At 41.6% G+C, this 20,000-nt stretch overlaps 2 protein-coding genes across 2 annotated transcripts in view; both read left to right on the top strand.

Moving 5' to 3' along the window:
* Positions 1-4,922, top strand: part of rnf41 (ring finger protein 41) — a 20,829-nt gene extending 15,907 nt beyond the window's left edge. The window contains exon 7 of the mRNA XM_027134558.2: positions 3,068-4,922. Coding sequence (XP_026990359.1) covers positions 3,068-3,422 — 355 coding nt within the window. The 3' untranslated portion in view covers positions 3,423-4,922. The remainder of the gene's footprint in view (positions 1-3,067) is intronic.
* Positions 4,923-7,809: 2,887 nt separating this feature from the next.
* Positions 7,810-20,000, top strand: part of dgkaa (diacylglycerol kinase, alpha a) — a 48,185-nt gene continuing 35,994 nt past the window's right edge. The window contains exon 1 of the mRNA XM_027134559.2: positions 7,810-8,120. The gene's annotated coding sequence lies outside the window, so the exon portion shown is untranslated. The remainder of the gene's footprint in view (positions 8,121-20,000) is intronic.

Here is a 20,000-nt window from a genome sequence, read left to right as displayed (position 1 = left end):
TGGATGATTGTGCTGGATGGATGGATGATTGGCTGGATGGATGGATGATTGGCTGGATGGATGGATGGATGGATGATTGGCTGGATGGATGGATGATTGGATGGATGGATGATTGGTTGGATGGATGGATGGATGGATGGATGGATGGATGATTGGATGGATGGATGGATGGATGATTGGCTGGATGGATGGCTGGATGGATGATTGGCTGGATGGATGATTGGCTGGATGGATGGATGATTGGATGATTGGATGGATGATTGGCTGGATGGATGGATGATTGGCTGGCTGGATGGATGATTGGCTGGATGGATGGATGATTGGATGGATGGATGATTGGATGGATGGATGATTGGATGGATGGATGATTGGATGGATGGATGATTGGATGGATGGATGATTGGTTGGATGGATGGATGGATGGATGATTGGCTTGATGGATGATTGGCTGGATGGATGGATGATTGGCTGGATGGATGGATGATTGGCTGGATGGATGGATGATTGGCTGGATGGATGGATGATTGGCTGGATGGATGGATGGATGATTGGCTGGATGGATGGATGGATGATTGGCTGGATGGATGGATGGATGATTGGCTGGATGGATGGATGGATGATTGGCTGGATGGATGATTGGCTGGATGGATGGATGGATGGCTGGATGGATGGATGATTGGCTGGATGGATGGATGATTGGCTGGATGGATGATTGGCTGGATGGATGGATGATTGGCTGGATGGATGGATGATTGGCTGGATGGATGGATGATTGGCTGGATGGATGGATGATTGGCTGGATGGATGGATGGATGGATGGATGATTGGCTGGATGGATGGATGGATGGATGGATGGATGATTGGATGGATGGATGGATGGATGGATGGATGATTGGATGGATGGATGATTGGCTGGATGGATGGATGGATGGATGGATGATTGGATGGATGGATGGATGGATGATTGGCTGAATGGATGGATGGATGGATGGATGATTGGATGGATGGATGGAAGGATTATTGGATGGATGGAAGGATTATTGGCTGGATGGATGGATGGATGGATGATTGGCTGGATGGATGGATGGATGGATGGATGATTGGCTGGATGGATGGATGGATGATTGGCTGGATGGATGGATGGATGGATGGATGATTGGATGGATTGATGGATGGATGATTAGATGGATGGATGGATGATTAGATAGATGATTAGATGGATGGATGGCTTGAAAGGGCATGTCGTAGCCTAGTGGTTAAGGTGTTTGGCTACAATCAGAAGGTCGTGAGTTCTATCCCAGGTCAACTAAGCTGCCACTGCTGGGCCCCTGAGCAAGGCCCTTAACCCTCAAATGCTCAGCTGTATAAAAATGAGATAATGTAAGTCGCTCTGGATAAAGGCGTCTGCTAAATGCTGTAAATGTAAAGGATGGATGGATTCACACATTTGATGGATGGATGGATTCAGCTGATTTGTACATACTGTACGTAAACTTGCAATGTGATTAGTCATTAACCTCTGCACTAAAACTTCATTCAAAATTGAACAGTATTCTTACCCCCAGATTCAGCAACGTTAAACTCGTATATATCGATCGACGGCTAACAAATCAAATCCTCATACATCGTGGCAGCTTCTATTTAACCCCCACTGAGCACTTTATTAACACTTTCTAACACTCCCTCCGTTCTGAGATTCCTCGATTCTTTATGGCGTGTCGTGCAGAGGATCGTATCGGAGTTACTGTAGCCTGTCTGTCAGATTAAACCAGTCTGGCCGTTCCCCGTCGATCTCTCATCAGCAAGCCGCTTCAGTCTGCAGAACTGCTGCTTGCTGGATGTTTTCTTTTTCCGATGCGTTTTGTGTGAAGACTATTTTGTGTGAAACTGCCAGCAGTTATAGAAATACTCAGTCCTGCCCATCTGGGAACAACAATCATGCCACGATCACAGAGATCGCATTTTATTGTCATCCTATTGTTCGATGTGAACGTTATCTCAGGCCATATCCACACTAATCCGGATATATTTGAAAACGGAGTTTACGTCTAAAGACACTCCTCGTCCACATTATCATTTTCAAACGTTTTCCAAAAGTTGCTCATCCACACTGAAATGTATGAAAATGCTTACATCCCCTTACCGAGCATGAGTAAAGCTTCGACCTGCATCATTTCCGCTCCGCTAGGCGCTTATTTGCTTTCGACTGCATCACATGACTAAAAATGCGTCATAGTATTCAAAAGCCTCCGTCTTCACATTTCACACTAAGACACCGTTTTCAAATTTATCCGCTTTGGAGAGCGTCTTCCAACAGCTACGCTTTCGTTGACTTAAAACGCTGTCTTAGTGTGGACGAAAGGCCAAAAGGAGAGAAAAATATACGTTTTCAAACGAAAACGTATTAGTGTGGACATGGCCTTAATCTCCATGATTTTCTACACGTTATTTTATGCTGGCAGGAGATCTGACAATTAGATGATTGCATGAGCCAGTAGGCATGCAACTGCTCCTAATAAAGTGCTCATTGAACGTCATGAAATCAAAAATCGAATCGTATCCGATTCTGCGGTATCTTCGGATGAATCGTTGCCTTGTGAATCGAATCGTATCACATTGTCACAGATTCCGTGAAGCCTCGAATTCAGTTCATCGTGGACGTCCGAGGTTTGTGACTTTTCCCCTCCAAGGTGTGTCAAATATAAGCTCCTAATCCTGCGAGAATAAATCTACAGTCTGTGGTGTTAAAAAAAAATTACAGTAAGTGAAATGATTGTGTCGTCTGTGTTATTCCACAAGGGGGCAACATAGAGCAGAGAACCCAGCTACTGATAAAATGCTTGTGCATTATTCATTAGCAAGCTAAAGCAAAAGATTTTGATTTGATTTCTTATTTGGAGCGTAGCGAACTACAAAGGTATTCATTTGAGTGCAGCATTTGTAAATAATTGTGTGAAAATTTGTCCGTCTCAAACAACCCCCCCCCCCCTCCCCCCATCTGAGTTGGCTGTTGCTGTTGCTTTTTTGTGTTATTTATTTTTTTACGTTGTCGTTATTATCTGTCCAGGTGGGTGAACTCGCTGCAGCCTGCCCGTGTGACCCGCTGGGGAGGAATGATCTCGACTCCCGACGCCGTCCTGCAGGCCGTCATTAAGCGCTCGCTCATCGACAGCGGATGTCCTCTCTCCATCGTCAACGAGCTCATCGAGAACGCCCACGAGCGCAACTGGCCTCAGGGCCTGGCCACGCTGGAGACGCGCCAAATGAACCGCCGCTACTACGAGAACTACGTCGCCAAACGCATCCCGGGCAAACAAGCCGTGGTGGTGATGGCGTGTGAGAACCAGCACATGGGCGAGGACATGATCCTGGAGCCGGGATTAGTCATGATCTTCGCTCATGGAGTGGAGGAAATCTTATAGTCAGGACTGGATGAGTTTTAAGGGAGGAAAAAAAACACTACAGTTTTTAGATCTTTACCTCATAAAGAAGGTTTATCAACCAACAGGGAAGAAAAATGGTGTATGAAGGAACAGAACTGCGTTTGCGCTGAGGATGAAAACCTCCAGCCGTCCTGTTGCCTTAAAACGAAAAAAATAGATATATATATATATAAGCAGACCCTGAAAATACAACCACCAACCTGAAATGTAAACCACAAAGAAATGCTGGAGCTTTCTCATTAATCACCACTGACTGAATGAACCCGAGTCTCTTTACCACTTTGTTGTTTAAGGCTGTTTCACAGAACGTCCTTTTCTTCCGAGTCTGTAATACTGTATAACTGATCTCATTTGTTCTTTGTAAATAAATACGGAAGATTTATGGAAGAAATATAAACATATATGCTATCTATTCTTGGTATTGTAGAATAGCTAAGACGTTTTTTGTTTGTTTGTTTGTTTGTGTTTCTTTCGCTCGTGAGGATTAAGGCACCGTTACAGAAGCTATAATGAAGATCGCCTCGGATTTAGGGGATAGCTCGTATGTTATTTATATATTATATTCTATATAAATATTTACATTATATACATTAAGTGTCTTAAACGTATATAATGAGGATATTTCCTGTGCGTTTTACGTCTGCAATTTTACACCTAAGCTGCAGCCGATCGCGATTAAAGCCGTGAGTCGGTGCGGCTCAGAAAAATCAGCCCGCGCAAAACAGACCTCAGAAAGAAGGAACATAATCTCTTTGACATCCGCTAAACTGCTGGCACTTAAGCGAACGAACAGGAAAAGAAACCGGAGAGCGAAATCCATTTGGGCTGTAATCGTCGATCGCCTCTGAACTCCGACTTCACGGCTGCGGTGTTCGATTTATTTCTGTTAAATACCGTTCTGAGCGCGAGGTCACGTTTTCGTTCTTCACGCGCTCGTTTTTTTTCTTCTTTCCCTGAACAATTCCATCAGAAAATAAGCTCACGTTACCGATTCGTTAAGGATGCGTGTCAGGTTCGAGGATGTCGTCATCAGTTCCTGTTTTAAATGACTAGAATCTTGATGACCGAAAGAATCGAGGTCTCTTGACAGTTAATATGTCACGTTTTTACAGTCCAAATTGATCAAATCTCTGCCCGGGCTTCGTGTCTGATCGGATCCAGCCACTAGTCCATCTTTCTTCTCCTCGATGCCACTTAGTGTTTTTACTTCTTTATATTTTGTGTAATTGATCACTGTTAAAAAAAAAAGAAAGAAAGAAAGAAAACGAATAGTGACGAATTTGAGAATTTATTTGCGTATATATGTGTTTTGTTTTTGGTTTTTTTTGGCTGTATATAGTTGATTTTAAACGACGCTCTGGTGTAAAACGTGCTGCAGTCGTGTTTTGTTCACGCCACACAAGTGTTTTTGTGAGTTTTGCTCATTGTGCCCATATATAATTTTTGTCCTGCAATGAAAAACATGAACTGTCTCTCATACCCCGATGGTGTATGTGGTTTTGTTCGTTCCTCTTTACACTAGCGTGTCCAGACGACCACGTCAGAGGGATTTATTTTCGAATTAGTCATGGAGAATATTTAACGTGTACGTGTGGAGGTGTAAAACCTGCGCTTTGTTCAACAACACAGTGGGAAAACAAGAGGAAACTAAAAATCACCGAAGCAAAGAAATTTAAAAGTTCATACAGGGGGGGAAAAAAGCAAATCGGTATTTCATGATGTTGCCCTTTGCTCTTGAAAAGACAAATAGGAAAATGAAGAAAAAAAATTAAAAATTAATTCTTCTAAAAATTAAAATGATGTAAAATAATTATAAATGAATAACAAAATAATAAAATGATAAACCCCCCCCCCAAAATAAATAAATAATTCAGCTTCTTGTTTCTGCAGAAAAGTTGTCACTTTTTTTTAATATATATAAATTTTATTTTTTAAACGATTTTATTTTTAAATGTTGGACTTTTAACCTGACTTACTAGTGCCGAAAATATTTTATTTTATTTTTTATATTTTTGACGTTTTTATTCTATTTTAAACAATGCTTAAATAAAAATATCCTTATTGGGGGGAAAAACGCATTGAAACGCTACATATTTACGATCGGCATATCATTTCTAGCAATTTATAAATATGCAAATTAGAGACTGCTTGTGTGGTAATCTGATTGGCTGTTATGTTTTACGACGCACTAACGTGTTGACGTGTTCGAGACTTATTCTGTTATTTTAAATCAGGATTTCTGTATTTCACACTCTTTACACACACTGTGTGCTCAGAACCCAGAAAGAATTGGATGACAAACTTCTATAAAGTTATAAGAATGAGTCCGTAATACTGACGTGTTTGTTTCCGAGTCAGTTATACTGTGAAATCTACGTCTTGACTAATAATCAAGAATAATCGACATGTGAACATATTCTAGATATTTTATGCTTTATATCTTAGGCCTCTCGTATCCATGACTACGTGTGGTACCTGAGGTTTGGCGCTGATGTTTCCTTCCCTACAGCATGGTTGTGGTTACACGGAGAAGAGAAGGAGCTGTGACGTGATGTGGGACTGATGCTTTGTGTTTCTCCAGGTTTTTCATCCTGTCGCAGTCAAGCTGGACGTTTTCCCTTTTATTTCCACATTAGACTGTCGTTCTGGATGTGGCGCCGTTTACCTCTGTCGCTTTTTGTGTTGTGTGTGTGTTTTTGGACAATATTAATAAACAGATATTTATTTCCGAACATGTAACGAGTTTCTCACTGATCTCATCACTACACCGTGTGCGTGTTAATCGTTATACGGTATGTGGAGCCGAGCTGCCGAGGTTTATGGTTTTGCTGTTGGGTTTACAAATGTTTAATGCCAAGCAATTCACTGAAGGGGAAAGGACATAGGACATGAAATATGAGCTGATTACTTAAAAACAAATTCGAGGCGATGAATACTTACCCCTATAGGACCCCTAATGCTATAGGACCCCTAATGCTATAGGACCCCTAATACTATAGGACCCCTATAGGATCCCTAATGCTACAGAGTTGAGTAATACGACAATCTAAGAAACAAAAAGCCTATGAAACATGATGTTTATCAAAATATATAAAGTTTTGGTGGGATGTATTAAACATCAACATATATTAATATTAAAATATTAAGCTCTCTCACTCTATTAATATACATTATATATTATATAAAACAAAATAATAATACTAATAATAATAGTTTACAAATATTTTTTGTTTTATATGTGTATAAATGTATTTTTTTAATTTATTTAAAAAAATATGAAAAATAATTAACAATAAAAAATAAATTATTTATAATTATAAAAATTATAACATGCCATTAGCTGCTTCAGTCCCTTTGAAATTATTCACTATCAGTTTTTTTTTATTAAATTAGAGATAAATATCTCAGAAAAGCATATTGCAATATAATTGTATTATCTGTCCAGCCTTGTTGTCTATTTATTTATTTATTTTACAGTTTTTCTTATTGTGCTTTTTACCTAAATCAGCATGTAAAATTGTTACATTTGTAAATATAGTCCTCCATCAGCATGACGGTTTTTCAAACTTTTACAGAAATCTGGAAATTTGGTGAGTGTGAAGGCCATAGGATATGATTTAATTTATCTTTATTACATTATCATTAAGCCTGCATGCATTGTAGAAGGGGGCGGGGTCACACATAAAAGACCACGCCCATGACGTCAGGAACGTTTCTGTTTTTCTCTCTTCTGTATATAACAACCACATGTGTTACACCTTGTTTTCATTAATGATCCCCAGGACAGAGGTGTGTGTTAAAACCATAGATGGTGGATTATGTAGTGTGTGACTGGTCTCCTGGTCTGTAGTTTGTTGTTTTGTCACATCATGTTTAGGTTTTTTCCCCAAACCATCTCACTGAAACATCTTTTTGCATCTCACTTGGGAGCACTTACACATTCACTCTTCTGATTGCTTTGTATTCACTATCATTTTGTTTCATCATCACACACACACACACACACACACACACACACACACACACACACACACACACACACACACACACACCCTTTCCCCTTTTGTTGAGTATTTGCTTGTGATTGCAGTTGATTTAATCCTGCCTATTGTTGTTTCAGTGTGATAGAATGCTGTGTGTGTCAGTGAAATTTCTCAACACACACACACACACACACACACACACACACACACACACACACACACAGTCTCTCTCTCCCACACTCCCTCTCTCTCTCTCTCTCTCTCTCTCTCTCTCTCTCTCTCCTCCCCACACTCTTCCACTCTTTCTCTCTCTCTCTGTCCCCCCCTCCCCACACTTTCTCTCTCTCTCTCTCTCTAGGTGGTGCTCTACACACAGTAGGAGTGGCTGGTTGTGAGTTTGTCAGTCACTCAGTCACTCTAAACGAAGACGGAGCACAACCAAAATACGCGCTCACACACCCACAAACACACAAACACATTCACTCACACACTTCCTCAGCAATGTCGTCGCGTTGAACTCGGTGTTTCGCTGGAAAACAAACTCAAGCTCTATCCTCGGTGTGTGTGCGCTCGCGCGCGCCGGTGTGTGTGAGTGTGTGTTTGTGCAGGTGAATACTGGAGCGTTTCAGCGCTCGAGCTCACTGACACACCGATTCTCTGCTCTTCTGCAACAACCAACACCACGATTATCCGGGTAAGAATACACAAAAGCTTAGTTTCTCTACACTGCTTTAGTGCTTGTAGTGTGAATTGTCCTGGAGAAGTGCTTTGTGGTCCCTAAGGCTGGGGTTGGTTTTTAGTGATTTGCTCTCTGGACTCATTAAACAGTGACACATGGACAATAAGAAGTCCTGCAGAGTCTAACAGCACTGTAGTAAATGTACTGTAGTGTCTTCTACTTGCTGCACAAAATGTCCCAAGATCAAAATATTATAAGATGTGAATGTACAGATGTTGTAGGATTGATGACATCATACGCGCGCGCGCGTGCGTGTACATAAATAACTCCAGAAATGGACAGTGATTATACAGTACAACTATACTCTTTCTTTCTTTCTTTCTTTCTTTCTTTCTTTCTTTCTTTCTTTCTACATCATTTCTCATATACAACTGTTTACTGGAATGTAAAGCTACTATATAGTGTTGGAACGATGTTCAGTCCGACTATACTGTGATTAATTCCTGGGATGAGCCCAAGCCGGTCATTATGAACGAGTGAGTCTCAGGTGTAAACACTTTTTGCCCGGTGCAGGTCTTTATGGTATCCGATACACATGACTATCGACAGCAGCAGAAAGTCAATCCAAAGGGTTCAACCGAGGTGTGGAAAGTTCTAGTTTGAGATTAGTAACTGTAAAACAGCTAGGAAATGGTGACTGTGTTGTGCATGCTTCCTAGCTCAGGCCAAGTTGGCTACGTTTTGTCGTATAACCCCTTTAAGCTCACTCTGTTCTCTGCATAATGTTTGGCTGATACTGCAGATGCTGGTGGCTCTTTGAAAACTGTGGTTTTTAAAATGTTACGTAATTCCTCATACATATACATTTTGGATTCTCAGTTCTTTTTTTGTTGTTTCTTACCCACAACAAAGTGAAAAGATATTTCCATGTACTCAGTAAAACAGGCAGCCGAGTGACTTTTAACGGTCCAGCGATCGACCTGGCACTAGTTTAAGATAAGGGGAAAGATGAGGGGAAAAATGTCACAAGGTGAACTTTAGAAAGGAAAATAATCAATGACAGATTGTTGTGATGCAACCTGACTTACTGAAGCAGCGTCTGAAGAAGATTATTTGTATGGTTATTGTTCATGGTTCTGCCAAATGGTGTAGAATAAGTGTGAAACATGTCAGTTCCTGTTGTTGCTCATGTTATTGCAGTTATAATGTCTTTCTATCACAAAGCATGCTTTATTTTTCTCTCACAGAAGAATAAAATGATAAAAAAAAGTCAGACAGATTATATGATATATTTATTTATTTATTTATTTATTTGGTGGTGGGGGTTTAAGGGGTAAGAATGCATTATATAATTCAGTAATGAACTTTATTAAATTAGGTTTAATCATCACTGCTCTGTTTTAATAGTTATAGGTGTTGTATAGCTGTGGTGTGATGTTATATAAAGTTTTTCTGAAGGATGATTTCATACCCATCAAACTCCACACAAAATCTTGCTCTGTTGCTACTTTGGAATTTTGTGGTGGTTAAGAAAACAGTGGAAACCCTGAAAGCAGCAGTAGCAGCGATGGCGGCATCAGCTTTCCTACAGGGTGAGGTGTTCCTGCCAAACTTGTTCTTCCTCAACCTGATATTACACCGTTCAGGAACTCTTTGAGCCACAATAACAAAATATAAACCAGTTTTGTGCTGCTGTGGGTGTCACGCATGCTGTGGGTGTTCGTTTCGTGCTTGTGTGTCAAGTTCTCTGGGTTTTTTATGTAAATCGTGTTTTTGTGTAGCCTCAATCGAGTGGTCACATGACCAAAAATTTCCATGTGTACGCCATGAAAATAGGCAATACGCAACTCCGGCGTTTTTAGATCCTGCAGGTCGAGGGACGTGGTGAGGTGAGGTTCACCGAACATACATCTAAGTGTAGGTTATGTAGCTGTTAGCGTTTGCAACAGCAGGATGTGGATGAATCATGAATTTTCAGTAGCGCTGAAGCGGGAAAGTTTGATCATATTTCTGTAACCTCCTCCGTCTTTTAAAACACCTCCTAACTAAAATGTTGTGCATGTGAGGGTTTTGCGAGTTGTTGTTATTGGAAACATTTCCATACGGTGGAAAGAATGTGCATGTTCTCTGCTTTTTTTTTTTTTGCAAACCAAAAACAAATGTGTTTATGTTGCTGCATCAGTTTGAAATCTTTCAAAATAAGGGACATGTCGCAAACATTTCGCTTTGTTTAAAAAAAAAAAAAAGAAAAAAGAAAAAAAAAGGCTCGATGATGAATTGTCTCCCTCCTCTTTCGTTCTTTTTCTCTCTGTCTCTCAGAGGAAGTCCTGACCTCGCAGGTTTGGTAGGTCAGTTAGGGGTAAATTCCTTCTCCTTCTATATTTATAACTGCACAGAAATCAAAGCCGTCCTTGAGAACAACACTGAGGTTTTCCAATTCTGTACACGAAGCTAGCATCAGAACCACGTCACCCGAACGACTGAGTGGAAAAAACAGGGCTTGTGGGAGTTACTGGGGGCAATAATCACCATCCCAGAAATCCTTCTTGCAAGCTCGAGGCAGCACATGATCTTATTATGGTGCTAAAATAGGAGAAGTGTTCCTGGATTTAGAAACCTCAAGAGTTTTTAAATCCCTTTTGACTGCAGTGCTGCGGCTAATCAGAGCCTCTAATGCTACAATTACTGTTTTGTTTTGAGGTCCTGTTGACCGACCATTGTTATTAAACTCAAATGCTTTAAATACATGTACACTCACTGAGCACTTTATTGGGAACACTACACTAATACTGTGGGTAGATGGAGCTTCCATTTCTTCTTCATGGCATATATTCCACAAGGTGTTGGAAACATTCCTTTGACTTTTGGTCTACGACATGACTGCTTCAAACAAATCCTGTCGATTTTATGCTCATGTTGTACCACATCTCAAAGTGGCCCTGGATACTGAAGAGGTCAACGAAGAACACAGAACTCTTCGTCGCGTTCTACCATCATCATCACCTCGGATGATGGTAAATTGTGGCCTTGAATCGATGCTCATTCTCAGCAACGATACTCCAAATGTCTGTGACATTCAAACGATGATTGGTCTGCAAGTGTGCCAAGAAAACATTCCCCACACCATTACACCACCTCCACCAACCTGGACTGTTGACAGAAGGCAGGTTGGATACGTGGATTCATGCCGTTGGTGCCAATTTCTGACTCGACCATCTGTGTGCTTCAGCAGAAATAAAGGTTCATCAGACCAAGCTATGTTTTTCCAGCCATCAGCTCTCCGATTTTCATGAATTTGTTCGCAGTGCAACTTCAGCTTTCTGTTATTGGCTGACAGAAGTGGAACCTGATGTGGTTTTCTGCTGCTGGAACTCATCTGCATCGAGGTTTTATCATGTCGTTCATTCTGAGATGCTTTTCTACTTGTACAGTAGCAACTTTACTCAGCAACTGCCGCTCGTCGGACGCTTTTTATTTATTGCACCATTATGAATAAACTCTGGAGACTGTCGCATGTGAAAATTCAAGGAGATCGGCCATTTTAGAAATACTCAAACATTTCTATACATAAACATTTACAGCATTTAGCAGATGCCCTTATACAACTGAGCAATTGAGGGTTAAGGGCCTTGCTCAGGGGCCCAGCAGTGGGAAGCTAGTGGACGTAGGAATCGAACTCACAACCTTCCGATTGGTAGCCCAACACCTTACTTACTAGGCTACCACATGCCCTTTCCATCCATCCATCCACCCATCTAATCATCAATCCATCCATGCATCTAATAATCCATCTATCCAATCATCCATCCATCCATCCATCCATCCAATCATCCAAACCAGCCCGTTTGGCACCAATATTCATGGCACAGTCATGTAAAAATGACTGAGATACCATTTGGGTCCACATTTTGATGGGTGACGTGAACTTTACCTAAAGCGGTTGGTCCTTATCTGTGTGATTACAACAGTAACAACAATGGCACTTTTTTTTAATCCATTTATGTGGATCAGCCAATGAACAAGCCCCAACATGCAATACCTTCTGACCAATCAGAATCGAGCACTATGCCCTAAACATAAATACCCTGTGGCATTCTGCAGGACTCAAGCGTTTAGTTATTTCATAGTGAAACTGAGGAACCGATTTCCCTTCTTTGTCTCCTTCCTTTATTTATTTATTTTTTTAGACATGATTCAGTGTATGTATAAATAAAAAAGGCTGGCTGTAATTTCTAAGAAGGGCTAGATATCATGTCTTTGGGGATGTGAGCAGGAGGTGTGTATATTCTGGGTGTCAAGGGCATCTAAAACAAAAGCTGTTCATCATCACACCGATGTAGAGCGGGTGCATTCGGGCAGAAATGGCCGTCCATCTGGAAGGAAGGAGAAAAAAAGAGCTCTAATTCTCATATGGTTCAGCCAGGATAGATGTGAAGCTCCTCGGTGTTCGCAGATAAAAGTTGAGATTTAAAAATTTAGCCTCATTGTTAAGTTTTCAAACAAGTTTTAAAAGTCAAAAGAACAGAAGTGAATGCTGCACTGATCTGATACTAAATTACAGTAGTAGTATATTGGTACACTTGAGCCGAAATTTTTGATCAGTGTTGAATTTCATTTGTAAGAAATAAACCAGAATGTGCTGTTATACAGTGACTCCAGGAAGTCAAGTCAAGTCAAGTCAAGTCAAGTCAAGAAGCTTTTATTGTCATTACAACCATTTATAGCTGTTGTAGTACACAGTGATATGAGACAAGGATCAAGGTGCTACATAAAACAAAGGCAGGGCTAGGGACATGTAAGTAGTCATAAAGTGCAACTGTGCAACCTGGTGCAAACAGTGCAAGACAAGACAGTGCAGGACAATACAAACAAGACAGACAAGACAGTGCAGGACAATACAAACAAGACAGACAAGACAGTGCAGGACAAGACAGTGCAGGACAAGACAGTGCAGGACAAGACAGTGCAGGACAATACAAACAAGACAGACAAGACAGTGCAGGACAATACAAACAAGACAGTACAGGACAATACAAACAAGACAGACAAGACAGTGCAGGACAATACAAACAAGACAGACAAGACAGTGCAGGACAAGACAGAAAAGACGGTGCAGGACAAGACAGACAAGACGGTGCAGGACAAGACAGACAAGACAGTGCAGGACAAGACAGTGCAGGACAAGACAGACAAGACAGTGCAGGACAAGACAGACAAGACGGTGCAGGACAAGACAGACAAGACGGTGCAGGACAAGACAGACAAGACGGTGCAGGACAAGACAGACAAGACGGTGCAGGACAAGACAGACAAGACAGTGCAGGACAAGACAGACAAGACAGTGCAGGACAAGACAAACAAGACAGACAAGACAGTGCAGGACAAGACAGACAAGACAGTGCAGGACAAGACAGACAAGACAGTGCAGGACAAGACAGACAAGACAGTGCAGGACAAGACAGACAAGACAGTGTAGGACAAAAGACAGTGCAGACAAAAGGTTACAAGACAATACTCAAAATACAAAGTTCAGACAATATTGCGTTCAGTAATACTCGAATGAACAGTTTCTTAGCAGCAGGTCCCTGGGATAGTGTATAAGTTTGTGCAAAAAACAGCAACAACTGAATTATTGTACAGTATGAGCAAAATGACTGAAATGTTAGACAGTGTGTGCAAAGAGTAAAAAAGTGTGCAAAACAGCATGTAAACAGTTTGTAAACAGTAAGCATGTAAACAGTTTGTAAACAGTAAGCATGTAAACAGTTTGTAAACAGTAAGCATGTAAACAGTTTGATGAATGTAAGCATGTCGCATCACAAGTTGAAAAAAGACTCGAAATCTAGCATTCTTAGCCACAACGATCACAAATACCTCAGCGAGTCCTGGAGGGACTGACTATAGAAAACTAATCTAAACTAATGTGACACACGCTAACATGGAGTTACTCTTCCAAACCTGAGGTAAATTATTTTCCTCTAACATTATTTTCTGCAGTGTTTCATTGTTTTCACAGCACGGCAGTTTGTCACTGCTAACCGACAACGTTCAGTGGTGAGGAATGTCCCAGAAACCTGCTAGTTCCTGCGTCACTAACATTATAATGGCTACAACTCACCAGTCTTTTGTTTTTGCTCTCTTAAAGATAAGAAAAAAGAAAAAAAAAAAAAAACGCAGAGGTAATGAGAACTCTGAGGCCACAAACACTGTTGTGTGTCAGTTACAGCTTTACTTCTGACTTTTGCAAAGCACTGACACCAGAGAATCCTTCCAAATCTGATAAAACAATGCCACTATATCAACAATTAAATAAGTTTTAAAAACTTGCTAGTCTTCGCTATAGAAAGCATGGTGTAGCTTTCAGAAAGTGCCGGACTGCAGCTACACTACCGTCATACCGTCAGTTACACACCTTATACATAATGAATCAGCACCTTTTGACCAATCAGAATTCAGCAGCACTGTGTTTATAAGCTGATGTAACATACTGCTGACAAATCTGCTGTGTTAGATTGTCTTTATTTTCAGGTATAAAGTTAACAGGGATTTTCTAACGGCACTGTGTAGAGAGATTAATGCCAGTTTGATTTCCATCTTGTTATAGTGTTAAAGTTAGCTTCATTTCTGTCAGGACCACTTTGTCACAAGGGAATCTATAAGATGATATGCATACAGTTAGTGTTGGCGGTATGGTTCTGTTCTGGGCATAGACCCCTCGTATAACAGAACCACTAGGCATGCGTAGTATTGAACGGATAAATGAATGGATAGATAGATAATTAAATAATTAGAGAGAGAGAGATAGAAAAATATGTGGAGATTTATGACACAAACTGGTACAGCGAACACGGGTTCCGGCATGGTGGAGTCGGGGTTGGAGGGGGGAGTTTAGATCGTGGCGGCAGCAGCGAAGCGCTAGAACGGCTCTATGAATGGGAATTTAAACGGTCGGGTAATATGGATGTCGTAACCGGATTGGTGCGCGTCGTGGACAGCTGATTAACAGCTGATGAACGCTTGATGACGTGGCCTGCCAGAACTAACGCGATGCTTGATTTGCTTCAAGTTCCAAAAAAAGCACAAAAAAAACTGAAGTTGCACCAAAAAAGACGCTTTGTTTTGGTTGTAGCACTGGCAAAAAAAACTTATGAAGGGACTAAATAAAGATTTATGAACTTTAACTGATACAGTTTGGATACAGAGTACAGCTTTTTTGTGTGTAATGAAAACCGAGTCTGCCTTTGGGCTGTTTACGTAGACACTTATTCATAGGTTTAGGTAAATTTTGGCAAATCAGTAGTCCAGTTGTCACTAGCGCTTAGTCAGATTGTTGAAAATGACGCATTTTTTGAACTCGCTGTGTAGGTGGCACAAAGCGTAGGTCCCTGGGAAGGGAGTGTTCACCTGGGCCTGAAGGCTTCTGAGTGTATTCACATTGTGCTTTTGACTGAAACAGAGGACACGGAGAGTGTGAAGCATCCTGCTGTGCTTGTTCTGTAGTTTGCTGCAGTGTGTGTAGGAGTGAGCAGAGAGAGAGAGAGAGAGAGCGTTATGGCTCTTCACTGTCTTGCATGCTTCCTCTCTCAGGAGCGTTCCAGGAGAAAGCATAGTGCAGCGTTGCAGGCTCAGGCGTGGTGTCAGCAGGCCCAGACGTGCTTTGTGGGTTGACGGGTTTCCTCTCGTCACGCTGCATCTGCTGTTCTCATCGCACAACCCTGCCACCACAGCGAACAAACAGCAGACCTTCAAAGAGGTGTGAGTCATCCTGGCTGTCTGTGTGCTACAGTTTCAACTCTCTGTCTGCTCTGGGCTGGAAAAAAAACATGATTTTTAATAGGATTTTGGGAGAAAATCGTTTGTGTTAGAATCTGAAGGATTAGAGAGCTTTGACGAGGTTGTGGCTCTATTTTACATGCAAAATAATGTGATCCTGGAAGTCACAAACTTGCACGCACGCACTCGCATACACACGTGTTTGACTTGCTGCCCTTATGAGGACTTTTTTTACTGACTGAATAGCAGCCAAAGGTTAAAACAAGCAAACATTTCAGTCGTTGTGGGGACAAAGAAACACACACACACACGCACACACACACACACACACACACACACACACGCACACACACACACACACACACACACACGTGTTGTCTTACTATTGACGTAATTGTTAATACAGCTGTTTAAAGCTACACATCACCTCAGTAACCAAACTGAAATCTCCTTTAAACTAATAGTAGGTTAAAATAGTTGTTTTAGGGACCAAAAAAAAATGTCCCCACTGTATCAAACCTGCCAGACCTTCCTTATTCATTCCCCACTAAGACACAAAAAAATACCACCCCACACACACAGACACACATGCTGTGTATTTCAAAAGCACGGTGTCCATTTATAGACATGGAGCACCCCCCCCCCCCCATTGAGGAAGATGAATCACGATCGTATCTGCAGGTGGAATGCAAACCAGGCTGTTTGAAGGTTCAACCGTGTGGGAGGAGGCCAGGGGAAGACCCATTCAACCCTCTTTCTTTTTCTCTCTTTCTCTTCCTCTCTCTCTCGCTCTTGCTCTCTTTCTCAACCTCTCGTTCCTAGCAGTCACCCATGGCAACACGGTGACGAAGCTCGGCTGAAAGGGAAACTCCTTCTACTGTCACCAGTCCTTCTCCTGGCCTTCCGGCATTCTCCGTTTTGACCAGATGTAACCCGGCCTCTCCCTCACAGATAATTTCATTCCATTTGACTAGAGGAAATTCAATAATGCGTGCAATATACAAAAGAAAAGAAGCCACACCTTTTCTTTTTTTTTCTTCTTTTTTTCTCTTTTCCAGGAGACGAACTCAAGCGGTTACAAAAGGGCAAGTAGGCTCGACATATGCGCCGTGTGGGCGAGACTTGATCAAACATGGCAAGAACGAACAAACAGCAATTATGCTGAGAGAGAATACAATGTTGTACTGGAAGCTTTAATTAGTGAAGAAACGTCGTGCACATTTACGGCGACTTGCGTAGAAATTCCCGTCCTCGTATTTATCCGTGTATATGTGTGTGTGTGTGTGTGTGTGTGTGTGAACTTGCTCTCTGTCTGTCTGTCTATCTGTTTATATGCACTGTGGATCTACTGGATCATTAAAGGGCAGGGTCCTGTTCTGCGCTGGAAGGGTGTGAGGGTGATTATGGAGATTATGAGATAAGATTCGTGGTAAAGAGCCTGAATATAGCCTAGAACTCCAGGAAGAAATCTTCTCAGGTTGAGGTTTTGTTGCACCATGTGAAAACTCTTTGTGTTTTCTTTCTCTATACTTTTCTTTCCCTATATTTTCCCATATATTGATTCAGCTGTTCAGACAGTCTTTTTATATGACGCTGTTTGTTCTCGGCTGTACCCCGCTTCTAGGTTTAAAAGATAATGCGTGGGATAGGGCAGGAGAATGGTTCGTGAATCTGTCCAAAAACTGACACTCCTTCGGTAATAGAACGACTTTCCGACTTCAGTCTGGACAGCAGAATCCTTCACTTATCCTCTGGTGTATGCGGGAGCTCAGTGGAAGGTCGTGAGCTCGAATCCCGGGTCCACCAAGCTGCCGCTACGTAACCCTCAATTGCTCCGCTGTCTAAAATGAGATAAAATGTAGGTCACTCTGGATGTGGGCGTCTACCAAATCCACCGTAAATGTAAAAACATCTAAAGACCCGTCATGATCTGTGAACGTGATCAAAATAAACACTTAACGTTGTGTGCTAATGATTCAGCTACTGAACTTCTCGGGTCACGGGGAGCCTGTGCCTATCTCAGGCGTCATCGGGCATCGAGGCAGGATACACCCTGGAGGGAGTGCCAACCCATCGCAGGACACACACACACACACACACACTCTCATACTATGGACAATTTTTCCAGAGTTGCCAATCAACCTACCGGGGAGGAAACCGGAGTACCCGGAGGAAACCCCCGAGGCATGGGGAGAACATACAAACTCCACACACACAAGGTGGAGGCGGGAATCGAACCCCGACCCTGGAAGTGTGAGGCGAACGTGCTATACCTTGTCCTGCTGTATGTAAATGAGGAAATGATTCAGTTCTATATTTTGGTCATTTCCTGGAATGTTAATCCCTGCTTTGTGATGTCACATACGGTAGGAAGATCACGGGCTCTGGACCGTGTGATATGCAAACGATTAGAGGATCGTGTGGTATTTTTATGAAAGAAAAAAAATTAGAATAACTTAGCCAATTTAATTCTGGTAATATTTTGCGGGTGTTCAATTAATAACCAAAAAAAAAAAAAAAAGCTTTGATACGATATTCCCGAGTGCAAAAACAAGACAAATCGATATGTTATTCTCTCTGCTTACACAAACACCTCTACCTGTAACTGTGACCACATCCTACAAGAGAATTTTTTTAGCAGCTTGTAACACAAGGTAACCTCCAGCCTCGCAGCCTGCTGCTAACCACCACCACTGCTACCCGCTTTAGCACCGAAATTTCCATAACAGTCATCACATTACGCTTTTACTGATGAACACATTCTGTCAGCTCGTAGACTATAACACACGAGACAGTCACACACTGTGGCTCAGTAATAACGCTTCACCTCGACCTCACAGATTCCACATGTTTGAATTTTTGGGTGTGATATTTAGTGAAATTCTCCTTTCCTTCTGTATAATTTGTTTGAAACTCAGGTCTTAAGATCGCTCCAGGATTTTAAAAGGAGGGAAAAAATCCACAACACGAGCTTTGGAAAGAGCTTTCAGGTAACTGACACCGAAGTTGTTAAACTTACCTTTAACAGGGACTCAGATGGCAACGACAGTCTCCCCTATCTCACCTCCCCTTCATGCTCTGATTGTGGAGCGAGAAAAAACATCATTAATTTGAACGGAACAGGATGTTGTATTTGGTGGGGAAATAAATAATTCGCGATTCATCCGCAGATGAATTTACTCAGTAGTCAGAATCCTAAGTCGTGGCCTAATATGGTTAGAGTGTGAGACTCCTAACACTAAGGTTGTGGGTTCGAGTCTCGGGCCGGCGATACCACGACTGAGGTGCCCTTGAGCAAGGCACCGAACCCCATCGACTGCTCACCGAACTCATTGAGATAAAAAAAGATCTTGAGAATAAAAAGAGTGACCTTGCCACGAAGGCAAGCAAAAGACGACAAAATTTAAAAACGCAACAAAAATAATCGTGACATAAAAAAATTAAAAAAGACATAAAAATATAAACATAGTAATATACAGTCAAATATCCCAGAAACAGCTTCCAATAAAGTTATAACATAAATGTAACCAGCGAATGGAGAACAGGACGTTTTCAAATGTTCCTCTGTGTTGTTCCAGGCATTAAAGATAAAACCCAGCTGTTTGTTTTTTTCAGCTCGGACAAACACGGGGAACGAGTTGTACAATGTCCTTTGAACGAAGAAACAAACAGAAATAAAGACTGACAAGTTAAGTAGATAACAATAGCAGTGAAAGAGAGCAGCGATGAGTCTGTTAGGTTTCGTGATGTATGTGTATATATCACCATGTGATAACATATATGGGTACAAATGATGCAAACAGCAAATACTTCCTGATACTGACAGGAAATGTAGATAACCTTTAATCTGATCGTCCTGGAAACGTGGAGCGATAGAAGTGAAGCTTATATGGCCGGGATCACGTGTTTCACCCCCACCATGGAGCAAGTGCTTATTGCATCGAGTTCAAGACCATATCATTGCGTGCCTGTGTGTGTGTGTGTGTGTATATGTGTGTGTGTGTGTGTATATGTGTGTATATGTGTGTGTGTATATGTGTGTGTGTATGTGTGTGTGTGTGTGTGTGTGTGTGTGTGTGTGTGTATATGTGTGTGTGTGTATATGTGTGTGTGTGTATATGT

The sequence above is a fragment of the Tachysurus fulvidraco genome, chromosome 23 (assembly GCF_022655615.1).
Source record: "Tachysurus fulvidraco isolate hzauxx_2018 chromosome 23, HZAU_PFXX_2.0, whole genome shotgun sequence".
In the NCBI taxonomy this organism is placed as follows: domain Eukaryota; kingdom Metazoa; phylum Chordata; class Actinopteri; order Siluriformes; family Bagridae; genus Tachysurus; species Tachysurus fulvidraco.
This window is presented reverse-complemented; position numbering and strand designations above follow the sequence as displayed.